Below are 20,011 nucleotides of genomic sequence, written 5' to 3'. Positions count from 1 at the left end.
AGAACATGTTCTTTAAGTTCACAGAAGTTTCTTACTACCCACCTTCTGAAGTCTGATTCTGTCATTTCATCACACTCGTTCTCCATCCAACCTTGTTCCCTTGCTGGTGAGGAGTTGTGATGCCTTGTAGGAGGAGAGGTGTTCTGGTTTCGGGTGGTTTCATCCTTTTTGTGCTGGTGTCTTCCCATCTTTAAGGATTTATCCACCTGTCGACTTTGTAGTTGCTGGCTTTCAGATTGGGTCTCAAATCTTTCAGATTGACTTTCTGTTTGTTGATGATGAGGCTATTTCTGTTTCTTGGTTTTCCTTCTGACAGCCTGGCCCCTCTGTTGTAGGTCTGCTGAGGTTCACTCCAGGCTCTGCTTGCCTGGGGTTCACCTGCAGCAGCTGCTGAACAGTAAGGGTTGTTACCAGTTTTCTTCTTCTGCTATCTTTGTCCCAGTTGGATACCCACCTAGTGTCAATCTGGCCTCTCTTTTATGAGGTGTACCTTTAGATATATAGGTGTCAGGGAGCTGCTTGAGGAGACGCTCTCTTCTTTATAGGAGCTCAAATGGTGAGCTGTGATCTCTGTTGTTCATTCAGAGCTGCTGGGCAGGTACGTTTAGGTCTGCTACAGCAGAACTCATAAACTGCTTTTTGTTCCCAGGTTCTCTGTCCCAGGGACTTAGGGCTTTATTTATGAGTTTCTGTTATGCTGCTGCCTTCTTTTTTTTTTTTCCTTCAGACCTGCCGTGCCCAGCAAGGAGGCAGCCTAGACACTGTCGGCCTATAGCAGCTTTGCTGAGCTACTGTGGGCTCCGCCCCGCTGCCGAGTGAACTTCCCTGCAGTCCTGTTTATATGGGTGTAGTTGGAACTGCTTTGGCGATGGTGGCCCGCCTCTGTTGAGGCGGAGTCTCTCTGCTGTGGTGGGTTGCCTTAGCAACGGCGGGCTGCCTCGGCACTGGCCGACTACCTCTGTCCTGGCGGGCTGCCTCAGCAATGGTGGGCTGCCTCGGTAATGGCGGACACTCCTCCCCCACGAGCTGGACCGTCCCGGGTTCAGCTGTGCTTGCTGCGAAAGTCTCAATCCAGAGTTTCTGGTTGCTGTTCTTTTGTGGGGGTGGGACCAGCAGAGCCTGATTGCCTGGCTCCCTGCCTCAGAGCCTTTTTTAAGTTGGTGTTCCAGTCGCCTGTTGAAGAGGCGCCGGGGTCTGTGTGTTTTCCCCTGCGGCCACTCACTGCACTGGCTTAAACAGCGGCACTGAGGTTTGTGGCGCTTTTTTTTGTTTTTTTTTTTTTTTTTTTTTTTTTTTTTTTTTTTTTTTTTTTTTTTTTTTTGCCCTGGAATCTACTGTCCTGGTTCCCTGCTCAGTCCCCTTTTTAAACAGACGAATGGGCGACTTCCCATGGCTCCAATTGCCAGCCAAAAGGGCACCTGGACTGGTGTATTTTGTACGGAGATCTGCTGCTCCGGGGCGCCGACAAAGCAGCCGCGCGGGGCAAAGCAGCGGCTCCGGCCGGCACAGTCGCGCTGGCCGAAACAGCCGCGCTGGCGACCGTGGAGCTCCTCCACCTAGGAATTTCCTAGTCTATGGGCTATAAAAATGCAGCGTCCACTCACCCTCTGCGCTTTCACTGGGAGCTGCAATCCTGAGCTGTTCCTAAACGGGCATCTTGGATCTCAGTCGGTCACCCTGGGGTTTCTAACCACCCATGTAGGTGACATGTAAATGATCATTTTATTCTTATCAAAGATTAAGGTTTCACAACCATGTGTCTTCAGACTGAAAGGCAGGACTTCTGTTGCCAGCTACTTCATGCCTGTTGTAAGCAGCTATTATGGCTCCTAAGAAGATTCTACGTCCTACTCCCCATGACTGTGATTACACAGCAAAAAGAATGTTGAAGATTTGATTAATGTTACTATTGAACTTAAAATAGGGAGACTATCCTGGATTACTGGGGTGAACCTGATGAAATCAGCCCAATGGAAGGGCAAGGGCTTAATAGCAGAAGCAGAAGAGGGGAAGTCAGAGTTGCAAGAGAAGAGAAAGCAAAAGGACCGAAATGCTGTTGGCTTGAAGATAGAGATGTAGTGAGCTTGGAAGAGAACCCCTAAGCCCAAGATAACAACCACAGGCCTGGCTGATACCTTGGGTTTAGCTCAGTGAGACCATAAGCAGAAAATCCAGCCATGCTACCCCAAACTTCTGACCTACAGAAACTGTGAGATAAATACGTGTTTTTTTTTTTAAAGCTACTAAACTTGTAATAATTTGTTGCAGCAGCAAAGGAAGACTAATACAGTGCTAATACAGTGCTCAACTTGTACAGCCGTCTAATTGGGGCAAAAATACCTTGTCCTCCCAACCTTAGGGGGATATTATGAGGACAAAATTATATAAGGGACATTATGGATGCTTTGCAAAGTTTCAAGTCATGCAACTGTTATATATTCCAAAAGGAAAAAAATAATGTTTTGAAGCAATTGAATCGAAGCAATTAAGAGCTTCCAGCTCCTAACATTTCCCAGAAGAGCTGAGGGCTTAGAGCGCTGCTTCTTCTCCCTAGAGAAGCAGGGTAGCATAGGAGAAATCTGACAACCAGGGGCACAATCTGTTTCTCAGCTATGTGACCTTGAGCAAGTTATGTCACCTTTCTGAGCCTCATTAGAATGGGGATAATCATCCTTAATGCTATTTAGAATCAAGATTATACTCAATTATTTTCAAAACGGTTCTCAGTGTACTTGGCCTTACCTGTTCCTCTGACCAGGTGATAGGCTGTTAAGGCTCAAATGAAGCAATCAGCATGAAAGCGAAGCACCCAGATGGGAAACCTATCAGTCCTCCCCATTGTGCGCCCTGCCACTGGAAACAGGTGTCTTGATACTGGTGAGCACCCAAAAAGATAGTGTTGAAAAACCCTTGTGCTAGTAGGACTCTGAGCACCTGTTTTCTGCCCCTGGCTCTGGTGTTCAGCCTTAAGCAAGTCCCTTACCCTCCCTCAGTATGTTTCTCCATCTCTTAATTGATTAGGTTATAGTCGGTGGTCTTTAACTAATGTGCATCAGAATCACCTGCAGATGAGTGGTAGCTGTGGGGAGCAGTAGTATTCCCTGTTTTATAAGCCCCTTTTGCCCCCTCAAAAGGCCCAAGTCAGAGGAGTTTATTTTACGAATCATTCAAAGTAAAGTTTATTTGGAATATATAAATTGATTTGTCAGTATGTGATACGAAGCAGCAGCTTGCTCAAAGCAGTTTGGATGCCTTGTTATACTTTAATTAAAATACTGGCCAATTTCAGGCTAGTGAACTAGAGTCATGCCCCTTTAGTTCCCTATGGTTTCCATTCATGTTGCTTTGCCATGACTGGGAACTTGCCTCCTGAATTACCCCTTCTTATGTAAAATGAAGATGTGAAACGGGCCAGAAAAAAGGCCAGTGGAGTTGCCCATGTTTTCATTACAATGTAGGCTGTGGTATAATTAACACCTTAAAATAACAGAATATCAAAGCTGAAAAGACCCTTTGAGAGTACCTGGTTTAAAGGCAGAGAATTTGAGGCCTAGAGAGGGAGAGGGATTTGCTCAATATTAAGGGGAGGCAACAATAGAGCTGATTCTGGACCCTGAGGGCTTCTGAAACAGGCTCTTCCCATGGCCTCATGTTGTCTTTGCACTGCTTCTACTGCTCAGAGATTTGAAAGCCAAGTACTTTTCAGTCTTCTTATTCCCCGGGCTGGTTTCACTATTCTTTGAGGTGGAGAAACTTTGTCAGCAAAGCACATTTACAAAGGAATGCAAGAAGCAGGCAGCTATGGACTCAATCTTTGTAACAACTCCCAACATACCAGATCATACTTATCCACCAATTTGGATTTTGTCTCACCAAAAGGACTCCTTCCTCAAGCTGCTTTGCTGTCTCAAATACCTCGTATCAGTGCCTCTCATATTTTAATGTGCATACGAGTCTCTTGGGGATCTTGTGAAAGCACAGATTCTGATTCCAGATGCTGGAGTGGGTCCTGAGAATCTGCATTTCTAGTAGGCTCCCAGGTAATGCTTATGCCAAGACTAATGACAAACCACATTTTGAGTAGCAAGACTTGAGGATGTTTATCATTCCTGTTTCTAGGAATCTTCTCCATTTACCTTTGGGATTTTTCTTTACTACTGGGGACTGTGCGTTGTATTAGAAATGGACACGGGAAGGCCTCTGTAGTTTCCAGTTAACCTAGCTGTGTAATCTTGGACAAATTATTTCTCTGCTCCCTGAGCTTCAAGTTTCCTTATCTGCAAAATGGGCTTGTCACCTGAGGGACAATGATGTTGTGAAGCCTGAGAGAACTGTGAGGCCATTGTTCAAAGTAGACTGTAAATGGAGACTCCTAGGTGCAAAAGAACTCTTTACCTAGGTTTCCATAGATTTGTAGAAGTCAACACAAGCAGTAGGTAGTAGTGGTTCCATGTACCATCATGCCTGATATGCTCAAAGATTGTTTCCATGACAAAACTGGAGATGGAGGCCATTTATATTAGACAGTCTACATACTTTATTGAAAGTCACATGAATGAGCCCCAGGATCTCATTTGTTGTATTATTTTGATGTAGCATATGTCTTTCACACAGGCAATCTTTGTAGCCCTCTGCTAATGTCCTTGGCATCAAGTGCTTCATTTCCCCCAAGGAAAATGAAGGCTTTTCTTTATCAAAAACTTATCTTTCAGGTATCTTGATTCTCTCTGAAATTTTCTATGATTTCTGAGGTTTTTTTCTGGGCTTGTAATGTGTCCAGGCCACTTATCTGCAGCTACTTTAAAAGTAGTATAATTGATCTACGTTCTCTCAAAAGCAATTTTTTTCCTAGTCACAGAACTACTTCTTCTTTTACTACTTTATTTGCTCTAGTTATTATAGAATCAAAAAACTTCTTGAAAAAAGAATAGTTTCCCATGATAACCAATTACATTAGAAGTACTCTGCATGATGCTATTATTGAAATTAGATGCTGAGTTTTGCCCCTCAGTGGCTAAACGCCCCCAACTTTTTAAAAAATAAAAACTTCAAAAATAAAAATTCAATATTTCTTTTTGTAAGCCATCTCTTGATTTTGCTATCACTACAGAAAATTTGTAGAGATTTGACCCCAACACATCAAGTACTGCAGAGGCACCAATACCTTTTCTTCTTCTAAAATTGCATGTGTGGATGTCACCATTCTCTTAGGCTAAAACTGAAACTGCCCAGGCTACAAACTTGGTGAAGTACAGAGACACTTGTGAGGACCTTTTTACTTTTTGAAAAATGGCAAGTCAAGGATTTAACAATTACCAGCTAAAACACAAATCCTTCACTTCACAAAATAAAATTAGATGATCATCTTAAAAACGTTACCAAACGGGTAAGCTAAATAAGAGAAAGCCTAGCTCAGGAATATCTTCCAGCCCAGTTTGCATTCCCCTATAAACTGGACCTGCATCCCCTCCCTCCTTCAAATGATAGCCTTTCAATATTTTGTCAGGCAGACAAGAGTCATGCCAACTCTGGCAATGTGGCCTCTGCTCAAACACCTACACAGTGTGGCAAAGGGAAAACAGCATGGGCTAAGAGAGAGGCCTGGATACAAATCACAATTCTTTTATTTACATTCGATGTGCCCTTGAGTTGGTTACTTTAGCCCCCTGGGCCATAATTTCTTTCTCTGTAAAATGAGAGGAATATTTTGCATGTATATGAAACAATGAGCACTTAATAAATATGTGCTTAATAAATGTTAGGTTCTCTGTTATCCCTGCCAGTTCATCACTTTCAGTTCATCCATTGCTAGTTTCTGTAACCTGCTGGCCAAGGTCCGTTGATAATTTCCTATAGCTGCCACTCTTCTATTATCACCCTCTTCCCATCGCCTCTACAAAATGACTACCCATCTGTCATGTCTAGGCCAAGCCAGTCTTATTCCATGATAGCATGCCTCGCCACAGAAGCTTTTTGCACTTTAGGTCAGAGTGCCAAAGGGAGGCGCTGAGATTCACTCTTTGGCATTCTTAAGGTATAGACCAGAGCAAGGGCAGAGCTACTCAGCCACTGCTCCCTGGCCTCCAGGCAGACTGGTAGTCCCCAGCTCTCCAAGATAGGCCCTTCATCTGTGTCCCAGGCAACACACAGCCATCTCATGATATTTCTGGGACTTATCTTCCAATGGGATCACAGCAGTTTTCTAGGGCTGTCAATAATCTTCCAATGTTTGTATTGGTGATTGTGGTATTTTCCCCCAAGAAAACCAGAGTCAAACCATGTCTCTTTAAAGGGACTGAGGCCCTGCTAACCCTGCTTTTGTGGCCAAAATCTGCACACCTGTCTGCTTTATTCAGGATACAGCAGGGAGGCCACAGCCCTGAGACCAGGGCTCATAAAGTACTCCTAGGTGAGGCCAGTAAGGCCTCACAGAGACTCCTGTCGGGGGCAAGCAGGAAGTGAAATGATTGTTAGTTATTTGGCTCTTTGACTCCCGGTTTCTTAGGAACCTGGCCCTTGAGACTGGGTATAGTGGAGAGGGTTCAATGGGGCCACTTGAACATGCCTTGATTTAGAATAGCATCAAGATTCCACTCAATTACTTTCAAAAAGGCTCTCGGTGTACTTGGCCTTACATGTTCCTAATTCACCAATAAACTATGTTTGGAATTCAGTCTTGAAAATGACTACTGCTCTCGGTAACTGTTCCAAATGCATCTCAGAGTGGGTTTACGCAGGAGTGTGCATGCACTCACTATCTCTTTATCCAGGCTTCTCTCTCAGCACTATAATCAGTGCACTAGCAGGGCCCTGGTAGAAGAGTGCAAGTAGGAAAGCTCCTTCCCTCACACTGGGCAACATTATAATTATACAGACTCTACAGACAAGCTACAGCCCAGGCGCCTGCATAGAAACAGGTACTGATGCTCTTTCCAGCAGCTTCCCTTCAACAAACAGAAATTGGAAATGTCCATTCCTCAGATTATGCCCCATTACACCAATTTTTAGTTTCTTTCCAATAACAGAGAAAGTAAATGAAAGGGACCAGGGGCTTACGTCTTAACATTTTTCACTTGGTGGCAAATACTCAAGAAATGATGGCCACTAAAGCCACAAACCACAAAGTCCCTTGCTAGGTATGTGTGATATAATGAAAAGAACCTTGCATAGGAGCCCAGGGACCTGAGATCTTGTCCTGGTGTGATCACTACCTTGCTCTGCCTCAGTTCCCTCAACTGGAAACTGGGCAGTTAGATTAAATGATTTTGAAAAGTCCTTCCAGTCAAGGGCTTATATGGGTTGTAAAAAGAGTCTTTTACTCAAGGGCTGTGGTTCTGAACTTTTTTGGGGTCATAAGCCCATTTGAAATTTAGTTAGAACATTATGGACCATCTTCTCAGAAAAGGCATGGTGTCATGGAATTGTGCATACTACCTCAGGGGCATCATGGAGTTTTTGAGTTCATGAACAGTGAGTTAAGAACTGCTCCTTTCAGGAGATAAAAGTGTTTATCTGCAGAAGGCAAACATGAAGCAACAGTAACAGCTACCTGGCCTCAATCCACCTTAACAATTTTTCTAGCATTTGACCCCAACATAGAACTTCTGCAGGACGAAGCCCAGTCTCCCTTTTTTTAAAGAAATGTATTCAGCTTTTGTTTGTTTCTTGATTGCTTATAAGGGAAGCTGTCAAGAAAAAACAGCAGAAAGATTAATCCAAATAGACCTGGGCTCTGACATGCAAAACATGCTTTGCAGATTTGTCCTAAATGGCTGTATGGAAGAGCAGGAAGGCCACCTTCCTAAGTCCACATGGAGAGGCTGTGGGGGCATCACTCAGGCTGTCTGGCCCCGCAGAAGCAGACAGGCTCTTGACAACATACTGCAGCACTAGAGCGCCGACCTGACACCAGTGTCCATATCCTCAGTAGGAGACATGTTGAGATTCTCCAATGTTCAGCAAACATTCCTACTCCCCTCCAAACAAGGTAAGCAAGGGCCCCAACTCAAGTGGCCTTCAGTTCAAGGTAAGACCCCTGAGATCAGTCTTCAGCCCCAAGTCTCTCAAAGTTCAACAGCCCTCTCAGAAAGCAGGAAGTTCAGGGAAGAGTTGAAAACTGAGCTGCCCTCTTCGACTCAGGTAAGTGGATATCTTGGTTTCGGCGGAGTCTGGCTTGAGGCAGTCCAGCTCTTCACAGTGTTACAGGAACGCAAAATAGACCTCTGAGGGGATAAAGACTGAATACAAAGGAGACATAAACACCTGTCTAGGACATATGCGCCTTATTTTATGGCCTCCCAGAGAGAGCCTGAAAGTGCAAGGCCAGGAAGGAGCTGCTCTTCAACACAAAATGACTCTGCACACAAAGGTTTGAAGAAGAAAGACCCTTTCAGAACCTGGAGAAGGTCCTCTGAGGCCAAGGCTTTTAAAACCTGAAAGAGAAAGAAGAGAGTGGGGAATTAGCAAGGACTGGAAGAGAGTAGGGAATTAGCAAGTACCTAACTGCCACTGATTAGTGGGGCCTCTCTTGGTAGGTAGCTAAGCCTATAATTAGTAGCTCATCTTCTGAGCAATAGCAGATTGCTGGGCAAAGGCTCTTACAAGTCAGATCTCATGAAACAGGCCTAAGATGGTGTTATGACCAGGGATGGACACTTTGTGCCTTTGACCTCAACTCGAATTCCCCAGAATCTACCTGGAGAAATAGAAGCCTGATACTAGAACCTCTGAGATTACTACCCATTGCCTCTATGGCTGTACAATAACTACAAACTTCCTTACAGGGATTTTACCTCCATAGGGGCTGATAAGGAGAAGCTTATCCACCCATAAACCTCTGAGGACTGGCAGTGACAGGGGAAAAAAAGGTTAGGGAGCACGTGGAAAGCCAAGCTCCAGATACTTGGATCTCATTTATGTGTGTATCAGATCACATCAGGCCAGCAATCTGAGAGTCAAACAATCAGAACTCCTACGGTACAGAAAGGAATTTTCCTGACCTCTGGGTCTCCCGTGACCTTTGCAAGTCTCTTATCCCCTCTGAACTTCAGTTCCTTTATTTGTTGAGTTGGAACACATATTATCCTCCCTTCTCCTGGCATGTGATATGGATCAAATAAAATAATGAATGTGAAAGTGCTTTGCACTGGACAAACATAAAGGACTAAGAATGAAGGTTCAGGTGGGTAAGACTAAAATAATTATTTGGTCTGCAGGAATGAATCCATCTACAGATACTAAGGTAGCCTCTTGGTACCTTTTATAGTATCAAAAAGGAGGTTACTGGTTTCCTTAAAGACCCAAGAGGTGTCAGAGTTAGAAGGTTCCAACCTTCTCATTTTACAAACTGGGAAACTGAGGCTCAGAGAAGAAAATATACTTTCCCAAAATGTCACAGCCTAGGATTCTTATAAATTTGATTCAAAGGCAATCTGTAATAACACACTATAGTTTGGCTAGGAGAAAAGAAACAAGAGAGGAAGGTGACTTCAAGTCACACAAAACCTTGGAATTGAAAGGCACTAAATGTAAGGGTCATGCAGTGACAGGGTAATGTACTGAGGCACAGAGATGAGTTTCCACCCTTCTGATGTACATGTTATTCCAGTCCTCACAATATCAGATCCCGCAATGAAGGCTTATGTGGAACAAGGTTCTGTAATCAGGGACGGGGACTACATACCTGTAGCCTCAACTTTCATCTCCAGGAAGTCTGCCTTGAGAACTGTGGATAAAGAAAGACATTTCACTAAGATTCTAGAAATCAGGACTGGAAAGGCAAATTGAGAGAATGAGGGAAACTTCCAAGCCAGTGCTTAAGAGGCCATTTTAAAAATGCGGAAGTGATTCAGCCCAGATGTTTCAAATCATCTAGCTCCATGCCTATAGTTGGGGCTCCTTCTCTGGCAGAATTAAAGAGCCCAGAATTCCAGATGTGAAAACATCTTTCAAGTGCCAGAACAATTCTCTGAGTTCCAGACTATGGGAAGATTGGAGAACTCAGGGAAGCTTGGAGAACCCAGAGAAGTAGGCTCCAGACCACAGACTACATTCTGTGATGATCTCTAACAGTGATAAGGGAGAGGACACAGACAAGTACCATGTTAAAGGTGAATCCTCCTTTGCCTAGAAGAACCAACCAACTTTGTCCAGCCTCTTGCTGTAACTGGATTAGTTCTAAATTACCCTTGTCTGAGGACAGCTTGGAGAAGAGAAAATCTTGGCAAATGAAACCCACCATATTGTGGCCAGAGCATTGCGTACAACAGCTGGTCCCCAGGGCTATGTCCCCAGTCTTCCGTTTTTCTCTTCTCTCCAGTCTGTTTACACTTACTCCTTGGATCTTATTCCCATCAATGGTTTCAGTTGCCACCAAATACTAGGGACCTCCCTGCAATGGGCTACTATTCACATTGTAGCATATGTGAATAGCCCCCCTCCTCAGACTTCTATAGTGGCTATAATCACAGTTCTACCTCAAAATCTATGTATATGTATGTCCAGCTCTAACTACTGGCCTAAGTTCCAGTTACCCACTGAACATCTCTACCCAAGTCTCAAAGTGTCTTTTTAAATTTTTTATCAATTTAACAACTGTATCTTCAAAACCACTATGTCCAAAATTGAGCACAGAACCTTTCCCATAAAACCTGCTTCTCCATGATTAATTACTGTACCATCTATTTAAGTACCCAAGTTAGACTTTTCTGTTTCTCAATTCATCAATGTTCCATGTTTGAAATCTTAGCAAGATCTTATCGAGCCTTTCTCAAATCTGTCTTTTCTATTCCATTCCCATTGGGAATGCCATAGTCCAGAGCTCCCTGACTCTTGCCAGGACAAGTAGTCTCCTTAACTGGTCTCCAGTCTTTACTCTCTCATCTATCTTTCCCACCACTAAAGTGATCTTTTTACAATTTGGTCAGCTCAGAATGTGCAGTGTCATGCTTAAAATTCTTCTACCGTTGCTATGGCTCCTCTGCATATGGACTGCAGTATAAAGACCAAGCACCTTAGTATGTTATACAGTTTTCATGATCTGGCTCTAATCCATCTTTCCGGCCTCACCTTCAGCTAAGCTTCCCTCTTTTCACTCCCACATTCTAGCCAAAGTGGAACACTAATCACTTCTGAAACCATAAGCAGTTGGGCCTCTTTGAAATGTCCTCCCCTCCTTTCTTTTCTTGATGTGTCACTACTCATTTTCTTTAGAGTTATTTTTGTTTTAATTGTGTAAGGGAAATGAGTAAGGGAGTGATGTCATTCAAATGCTAGGCTATAATCAGGTATCCAAATAGGGACCAAAAATGGGCAAGATAAAGGTTAAAAAGATCATTATTTTCATTAGAGATGAGAGAAGAACTTAGCAACAATGGCCATAGATGGGACTGACTGTGTGACTGGTCTGAGGATCTTGATCAGAGGCCAGCCTATGGAAGCACTGCCGCAAGTGGTGGTTATAAGGTGGAGGCCTAGATGGAAGGGATGCTTTCCCTATGTGGATGCTGAGTGGGAGGAGCCTCTGGGTACCCAGGACAGTAGCACATGACCTAATGGAGAGCAGGTGTACCTACTTTGGTCTTACCTACATTCCTGCCAAAATGGAATCTAGGAATAAAGAACAGGATTAAATCGAGGTTCTAGAAGCCCATAGTGTGGGTAGAGTGATACACTAGCCTGAAGTGCCTGCTTTGGCCATAGTCCTTGTAGTTTGCGGTTGATCTTAGGCTTCCTTGAGCACTGGCTGACAGCCCATTGGTAGTGGCTACCAATCTTTTCACGCTCTCAAGACCAGTTTGGTTATAGCTTCCCTATTGCAAGTCTATCTGCCTTAAAAATTCTATTGGACTTTGCTCATGGTTCTTACATATTGCCTTCGTTTCTTGTCCAAGCTTGCAGATCAATACCCTCCCCCAACATTTTCCTGTCTAGTTCTATTCTTTTCTCAAGCCCCAGCTCATATATCACCTTCTCTAAAAAGGTTTCCTGTAGACATATCCAGTTCATTCAAGTTTATATTGTTCTGCTTCCTTGCTATTTATTTCTCAAGTGGCTTTTTCTAGGGAGGGATAGGCCACAATATTAAGAATATTTGAGACTTCTTCTCCCTTTTTAATTTCTTTTCTCAAGGGAGCTATTTGGTTAGGTTTACTTCAGAAGTTTTTAACTTCTGTTGGAGGGAAATAGGGGAGGGACGGTGGGGGGTGGGGAGGTGGGGAGAGATAGCATGGGGAGAAATACCAGATATAGGTGAAGGGGAGGAAGGCAGCAAATCACACTGCTATGTGTGTACCTATACAACAATCTTGTATGTTCTTCACATGTACCCCAAAACCTAAAATGCAATAAAAAAAATTAAAACAGAAAAACTTCTGAGATAAATACTTTTATCTTCTTGCTATCAGCAAGAGAAATCTAGGGCCTTGATCTGACTTTCATCTGCTATGGTAGAATAAATGGTAAATTATTGTCTAAGGAGAATTTGGCCCAGCCTGAGGTTCCAGGTGGCTCACTGACAAGCAGAGCTAGAATGAACTGCTGTGTCCTGGTGAATCCGTTCCCATAGTTTTGACTAGAGGATAGCAAATCCACCTCAACTCCACTGCTGGGAAAGGTATATTGTTCTGCTTTTAACTGATCACCTAGAAGGGTTCTGCTCCTGTCACCTGTTAGGAAGAAAGAACAATTTCAAACTCTCTGATAAGCAACAAGGAACAAACTCACAAAAGAGTCCCTGAAGGTTAACTAAATATTTCTCCAGATGTTCTAGACCAAAGGGTCCCAAATTCCAGGCCTTGGACAGTCTGTACCAGCACTTAAGAAGTTTTAATAAAAAACTAATAGAAAAGAAGAAAGGGAAGGAGGGAAAAAACAAAATAAAACAAAATATCAGATTCCCAGGTCCCACTCCTAGAGATTCTGTTTCAGTGGGTCTAGAATGAAAGCCAGGAATATGTGACTTTTTTCTCCATGTTTTCCAGGTGACTTAGATGGACAGCCAGTTTGAGAACCATGGCCTAAGTCCAATGTATGCCCTTGAAATGGGGGCCCTAAGACTGTTTATGTTAGCATGTAATATTCTACATATCCCTGTCAGCTGCCCTTTGAATACATAATGGAGCCTAAATAAGTAAGCTAACCAAAAATAGACCCACATTGGGTATAAAGTCTTTGAGATACTGCTTTGTGTATGTTCACATGCACACACACACACAAGCATGCACACACATATGTGCTTGTGAGAGAGAAAAAAGAGAGGAGCAAAGAGAGAGATGGAGAAATGGAGAGGCAAAGAGACAACAGATACAGAGGCACAGGAAGAGAAAAACAGACATACAGAGTGATGCAAACACAGAAACAGATAAAGACAGAAATGGGAACACAGGCAGACAAACAGAGAGACAGAAAGAGATTGAGAATGACAGAGACATCTGCTGGGTGCAATGGCTCAGGCCTGTAATCCCAGCACTTTGGGAGGCTGAGGCTGAGGCTGATGGATCACCTTAGGTCAGGAGTTCGAGACCAGCCTGGCCAACATGGCAAAACCCTGTCTCTACTGAAAATACAAAAATTAGCTGGGCGTGATGGCACACATCTGTAGTCCCAGCTACTAGGGAAGTTGAGGCGGGAGGATCACTTGAAACTGAGAGGCGAAGGTTGCAGTGAGCCAAGAGGGTGCCACTGCACTCCAGCCTGGGCAACAGAGTCAGACTTTGTCTCAAGAGAAAAGGACAGAGACACCAAGTGAGAAAAAGAATATGAGAGAGACAAATAGACACACAGGCAAACAAGTAAGAGACAGATAAAGATGGAAAGACAGAGTTAGGGGAGCAAAAGTGACAAACGGAGAGACAGAGACAGCTGTAGAGAAACAAACAAAACGAATGCTCGAATGAGCACAAATGCATGCTAAGGATGCAGTTATTAAAAGACAATTTGGTTTCTCTTTTGTCACTTCTATCTCTTACCTTCCTGTTTTCCGGGAAGCTGTTTCAAAAAACCTGGTCCTGGAAGCCACCCTGCAAACAGAAGCCAACCAAGTCCCATAAGTTGCTTTGGTGTATGTGTGAGAAACAATGGCCAACATAAAGGACAGGAGACTCTGAACCAGACAGGGCACCAATGCCAGCCTCTGCCTTTGCTGGCAAAGGCCTTACGCATCTGAATGTGAAATGGCCCAGACTCCATAGGCACCCCTAAGGCCATAGCTGACACTCTTTATCCCCATTGCTTCAGAACGGTCTGAGTAGGTTGCGGAGTCACGCTCTTCTTGGGGTAAATAAATGAAACCAGTCTTGATTTCAAAGTGTAATTGTTGGCTTTTTGTAAATAAACTTAGCTAATTAGTCAAAGCTCTAGAGGCTTTGTTCTTCTTTTTCTCCAATTTTACAATTATGGAAAACAAGAAACACAAGAAAAAGGAAGACCAGGAGGCAGAATACTGAGAGCAGTCCCAATCAATAGAGGACAGGCAAGCGCGTTGTGGCCAAGCAAAGCTGGTTCCTGAGCACGGTTGTGGTCCCACCCTGCTGTCTGCTCCTTCCCTGGTTCCTTAGCTTAACGCCCAGCCTCAGGAAGGCCTGTTGGGCATCAGCTCAGCTCCTACCCTGTAAGAGGCACTCTGGAGAACCAAAGTCATTTTGAACAAAAAATTTTAAATCATACCCTTTGCTTAAAATAAAAGCCTCAAGCATGAGTACAATGAATGAATCTGTTCATTAAATTACTTTTAAAACCAGTAGGAACAACAAAAAAAATTTTTTTAAGTGTCCTGAGTCAAGGAAGCTAAAATCAGAAGGTAATCACATCACCATAGAGAGATAAAGGAAGCTAAGAAAAACGGGTCTCCTAGCAGGTACTAAGAATCAAAGTTTTCAGCTTTAGAGAAATCCCTCAGCTTTGAGCATTGAGTGGAATACTCCACACAGGGCTGGCCTATGTATTTCCCTAAACTACAAAGTGAAGGATGCCCCAGGGTTGTACACTGTATACCCTTAATATGGTGATCCTGAAAGCATTCCTAGTGGCCTAGGACAGGCCTTTAGTCAAGTTTGAGGTACAACCCTACTTACACAGATGATGTGATTTCCCCTGCATTGCCAGCCACAATATCTGGTTTGGGTTCTGGCTTCTGGGGAGTAGCTGCCCGGCAGGGAGGATCTGGGGGCCTCACTGGGGGGCGGATGATGGTCGGCTTTTCTCCTGGAGGCCGCACTTTGCTGCAACTGTCACCATCCCCTGGAAGAGAAAATGATACCGGGAACTTGGATGGTTAGCCAAACAGAACACCACTCATGAGCGGGCAACCAATATGAGAGTTACCTGGGCCACTTTCCTTGGCCTCCATTTCTTCTTGGTGACTAACAACTCTTGCTTTTTTATTGTAATTTTTCTGGCAGCTGTCCCTTCAGAAAGTCTATATTTGAACCCCAGCACTAGAGCTTCAGATACCTTGGCTGTGTCATATCAATTCCCTAAGTCTCAGTTTCCCCAGCTATATAAAAAAGATCAACAATATATTATCTTACAGAGGTATGAGAGGATTAAATCAGGTACTAATACGTTTAGTGCAGGGCCAGGTACATAGTAGGTGCTTACTAAATGTCTGAGGATGATGAATGAATTTGAATTGCTTAAATTCATCGTCACTGAAATCCAGGTCCTTTTCACTTAGGCTTTGACTGTAACAGTTGTCTTCTAACTCACCTTCCTGCCTGTGTCTTTAGTTTCCTTGTCAGTTAGTACAAAATAAATATAAATACTTTTTAAATAAGATGGTTCTCGTAGGACTATAGTGAAACAGGTAAACTCACACATTGCTGGCGGCAATGTGAACTGGGCTTATTTTATCTAGAGGGCATCAAGTAATCTGGAACAACGTGGATAAAATATAAAATCATACATATGAGACAGTTCATACTTGTTGATCTAGTAATTCTGCTTTTGGGAACAGGCCCAAATGGAATAATTCAAAAGGCAAAAAAAATAAAAAAATAAAAAAACCTTAGGAAAAAGAAATTGGCACAAAAACATGCATCTAATCAGAAAAAAATCAGACCTAACCACAAAGGCTAAGCAAACAATTCAATTCATACAAGCATTTAACCAATACATATTATGTGTGAACTGCCAAAAATTTAGACCAGGTCAAAACAAAAACAGGCATACAAAATAATACCAAGTGAAAAAAAAGTTCACAAAAAGTGCTCATGGCCTAATGAAGACTATACTGAAATAGACATGTATGCAACTATGCAAAGGTATTAGTAGATCTTGATATTAATCCATTTATTTCTACAAAAATATTTACAGTAAATGTAAAAACATATTAAATTGAATTCATATAACACAATTATAAAATTTAAGTATTTTTACACTGGTTTTCTGCTCTTTAAAGATTTTCCCAACAGCTCTAAAATGTGGAAGACAAAAGTTTAAACTCCTTCACAGAAAATCAAGGCCCTCTATGAGCTGGTCCCATATTATTGTCCCAAGCACTAACCCTGGACTATCAATTCTACTGTAGTCAAACTGGTCTGCCTACTGCCCCATTAAGGCAAACCCTTGACTCTTTCTTCTAAGTGAGACAGAGTCTAGAGTTGTGTAGACCTGGCTTTGGGACCTTGTTCTGCTACTTCGAAGCTGTGGGACCCTAGACAGGTACTTCACCTCTATGACTATAAACTTCCTCATCTGGGAAATGAGTATGAAAACCACTCCTCACAAGGTGATTTTAAGGACTCAATTAGATGGCCTCTAGACAATGCCTTGCATACAGCAGAGGTAAGTAAGTGTCAGACTCTGTCCTGCTTCTTGCCCTATATGTGTCTTATGTCTCGTGTATATTATAACCATTCCTCAAGACCCAGCTAAAATCTCAACCCTCTGAACACCCTAGTAGGTATACGTAATTTACATACATGTAAATGTTCATGAAGTTCTTATATATTACCATGCACATTTTTAAAAAAATTCTTCCATCTAGCCATTCTGGTGAGCAAGATATATGTGTAAAGAAATAATGATAATACAGTGTGATCAGTGTTCTAATTAAGGAAGAGACAAAACACTATTCGTGTACACACATATAAATCACCTCTCCATTTAGTCTGTATCTTACATTCTGGACATGTCATTCCCCTTAACACCAGGCTGGGTATACAGAATCATAGCAGAAAAAAATAACCAAAATGATAATAATAATACAATTGTCCTTATGTACTTTATACGATTCAAAACACTCTCCCAGATGATAACCACTTAATGTTTATAATAAGCTTGAGAGAGATGAATAAATAGGTCTTTTTATCCCTATTTTATAGAGAAGGAAGCTGAGGTTCACAAAAGTGAACTGATTCACCCACAGCCAGAGGTTGGATACATAGTAGAGTGAGGACTGAAACCTATACCTCCTGTTTCCACATCCACTGCCTTTCTCAGTTGTTGGCTGTTTTGTTATCATTAGTAATATAAAATTAGAAATAATAATAATAATGGTAATACAATAGTACTGGCAAAAAGTTTTTTAGCTAACCTTTATTGAACAGCTGTTCTGTTCCAGGTACTGTGATACTGTACTCAGTGCTTTATGTACATTTTTCTCATTCAACATTGGCCATAATCTTGCCAGGTAGAAAGTATTATCTCCATTCTACAGTTGAGAAAACAGAAACTCGGAGATGAGAAGTAACCTCATAGTTGATCAGTCCATCTGATTTCTGAAACCTATGTAGTCCCAACCACCACTGTTTTTCAACCCTAGTGAAATATTAGAAATATGCAAGGAGCTTAAAAATTGTAAAGTACCTGGACCCCACCCTCATCCATCCTAGTTTAATTGATTAGGATGGACCCCAAGCATGGGTATTTTTAAAAGCTCCCCAAGTGATGCTATGTGCAGCCAAGATTGAGGACCACTAGGCCATATGATGTTGCTTCCTCACTACAGCCTACAGGGTACAAGAGCTGAGTGCTGTCTCATTTCCACTGGTTACTGCTGGGGGGCAGAGTTGGCAAGAGAGAAAGGTGGGAATTGTAAAGAAATGATATGTTGGACTGTCTGAGCCAGAAAACATGCCTACCTGAACCCATGCCCATTCCAGGGCTATCAATTTCCTTGATGAGTGAACCAGATGACATCCCTAATATATGAACCCCATTCATTCCCAAGTGATAGCCACATCCCAATGAACATGAACCTAAAGCCTTGGAAAACAAACATCATTAACCTTGTGTCCTCTCCGGCCCTTTGTTGCTACCTCCAAATGATTATTCATTACAAGTTAAGCTTTGAGGTAGCAGCAAAGGATTTTCTTGGATGAAGACCTAAATGTTGTTCTCTCTTGCCTCTAATTTGTCTCAGTCACGTTTAAGCCACAATGTCAAACTGATGAGGTAGAAAGGGTAGAGTCATATAACTAGTAGTCAAGAAACCTGGATTCTATGCTTAATACTACAACTTACTTTCTCTGTGACCTTCAGCAGATCATTTCCTTACCAGTATAACATGGGGATTGGACTGTTTTCCAGATGAATGAGTCACTGATCTAAGCCTATAAACCTGTATCTCTCCCTGCTGACTTTTATAGGCTGCTTTTGATGTACTCTACATGTACTTAACCTGCTGTAAACAAATTAATCCCCCTGTCTCCATCTCTGAAACCTAAATTGAAAGGTATTCAATATGGGGGTTTTGTGAGGGCTTTTGTGCCCAACCTTACACTCTCACCAAAAAAAAATGGCACACAAACGACCCCTGCCCTCTAAAAACTCAAAACTGAGTTGTGGAGAGAAGTCATACTCATGGGAAATAAGTGTGAATACTATAAATTGACATCCACTTAGAGGGCCAATCTTGGGTGCCAAAATAAGTGAATCAAGGGAGAGCTAACTGGGGTAGGATTGTCAGAAGCTTTCATGAACAGAATAAGACTTGAGCTAGATCTTGAGGTTAGTTCGCCTCTTCCTGGGTGTTTGGCATGGTAGGGACAGGTTGTGGGTTGAAAATATAACTCTGAATTCTTTTATGCTATCTACATTTTAGGCTTGAGGCTCCTCAAAGGGCCTCAAACACAGAAGAGTAGACATCCCCATCTTCCATGCCTGCCATTTCCTCAGAGGTTGTTACCTAGTAATACTACCACTTAAGCTTCTATTATTTTACCAGATTCTTTGAATACCTAATCTAATTTAAACTATGGAAAATCCTTGCCTTCAATGGTGGTATTGTCTCCATTTACAGTTGAGAAAATTGGCTCAAAGAAGTAAAGCTGACCTAACCAAGATCAAGTAGCTAATAGTCTCCAATGAAAGTGAAACAACTGCTATTATTTATTGAGTACTCTTGATGTGCCAGGCATGTAGATGTCTCATTTTGTTGTTATAGCAATCCTATGGGCACAAATGTTATCCTCATTATAGTGAGAAAACTAAGGTTCAGAGAGGTTGTAACCTGCCCAAGGTCTCACAGCTAGGAAGAGGCAGAGCCAGGATTCAAACAGACATCTGGAATATTCTGGAGCCTGAGCTTTTAACTACTAAGTCTTTTGAGTCTATGGTCTTTCCACCAAGCTCTACTTCTTTTTAATTTCTTTTCAACCTTGGTCCACAACCTGGCTTTTACTACAAACTTGATCTCCCTCTCCAGCCCAATCTGTTCCCTCTCTCTCTAATCTCTGTCAAATGACGATAACCAAAGAATCAACATGTACAGATTTCTTGGGACCTGATGGCCACCAGTATTCAACCTTAGCAACTTTCTTCCACCTTTCTTTATACTCATCTTTACCCAACCTGAAGGCACAGAGTAGGAGGAGGTTGTTTCCTTTTGTAGATTCCCCCAGTCTCCCAGAATTATCTCCTTTTTGCTATGACACTCTTCCACGCGCACCCTAAAGCCCTCCTGCTTCCTTAGCCATTATTTATCCTTGTAAAACAATTTGGAGTTAGGCTCCAAGAAAAGGAGAGAATAAAAACCAAACAGTAGATCATTAAAGCATAAGTCCAAACAAGA

The 20,011-nt window shown here is 42.5% G+C and overlaps 1 protein-coding gene across 5 annotated transcripts in view; it reads right to left on the bottom strand.

Annotated features, from left to right (window-relative positions):
* Nucleotides 1-4,513: 4,513 nt before the first annotated feature.
* Nucleotides 4,514-20,011, bottom strand: part of OPHN1 (oligophrenin 1) — a 391,952-nt gene continuing 376,454 nt past the window's right edge. For 4 of the 5 annotated variants that reach the window (XM_017518540.2, XM_037734916.1, XM_037734918.1 and 1 more), the window contains 4 exons: nt 15,072-15,237; nt 13,968-14,018; nt 9,683-9,724; nt 4,514-8,432 (listed from right to left, as the gene is read on the bottom strand). In XM_017518540.2, coding sequence (XP_017374029.1) covers nt 9,691-9,724; nt 13,968-14,018; nt 15,072-15,237 — 251 coding nt within the window. In that variant the 3' untranslated portion in view covers nt 4,514-8,432; nt 9,683-9,690. The remainder of the gene's footprint in view (nt 8,433-9,682; nt 9,725-13,967; nt 14,019-15,071; nt 15,238-20,011) is intronic. The other variant, XM_037734917.1, reaches the window with a different exon arrangement.

The sequence above is a fragment of the Cebus imitator genome, unplaced genomic scaffold, assembly GCF_001604975.1.
Source record: "Cebus imitator isolate Cc_AM_T3 unplaced genomic scaffold, Cebus_imitator-1.0 Scaffold685, whole genome shotgun sequence".
Taxonomy (NCBI): Eukaryota; Metazoa; Chordata; class Mammalia; order Primates; family Cebidae; genus Cebus; species Cebus imitator.
The sequence above is the reverse complement of the archived record's forward strand: the minus strand, read 5'-3'. Positions and strand labels throughout refer to the sequence as shown.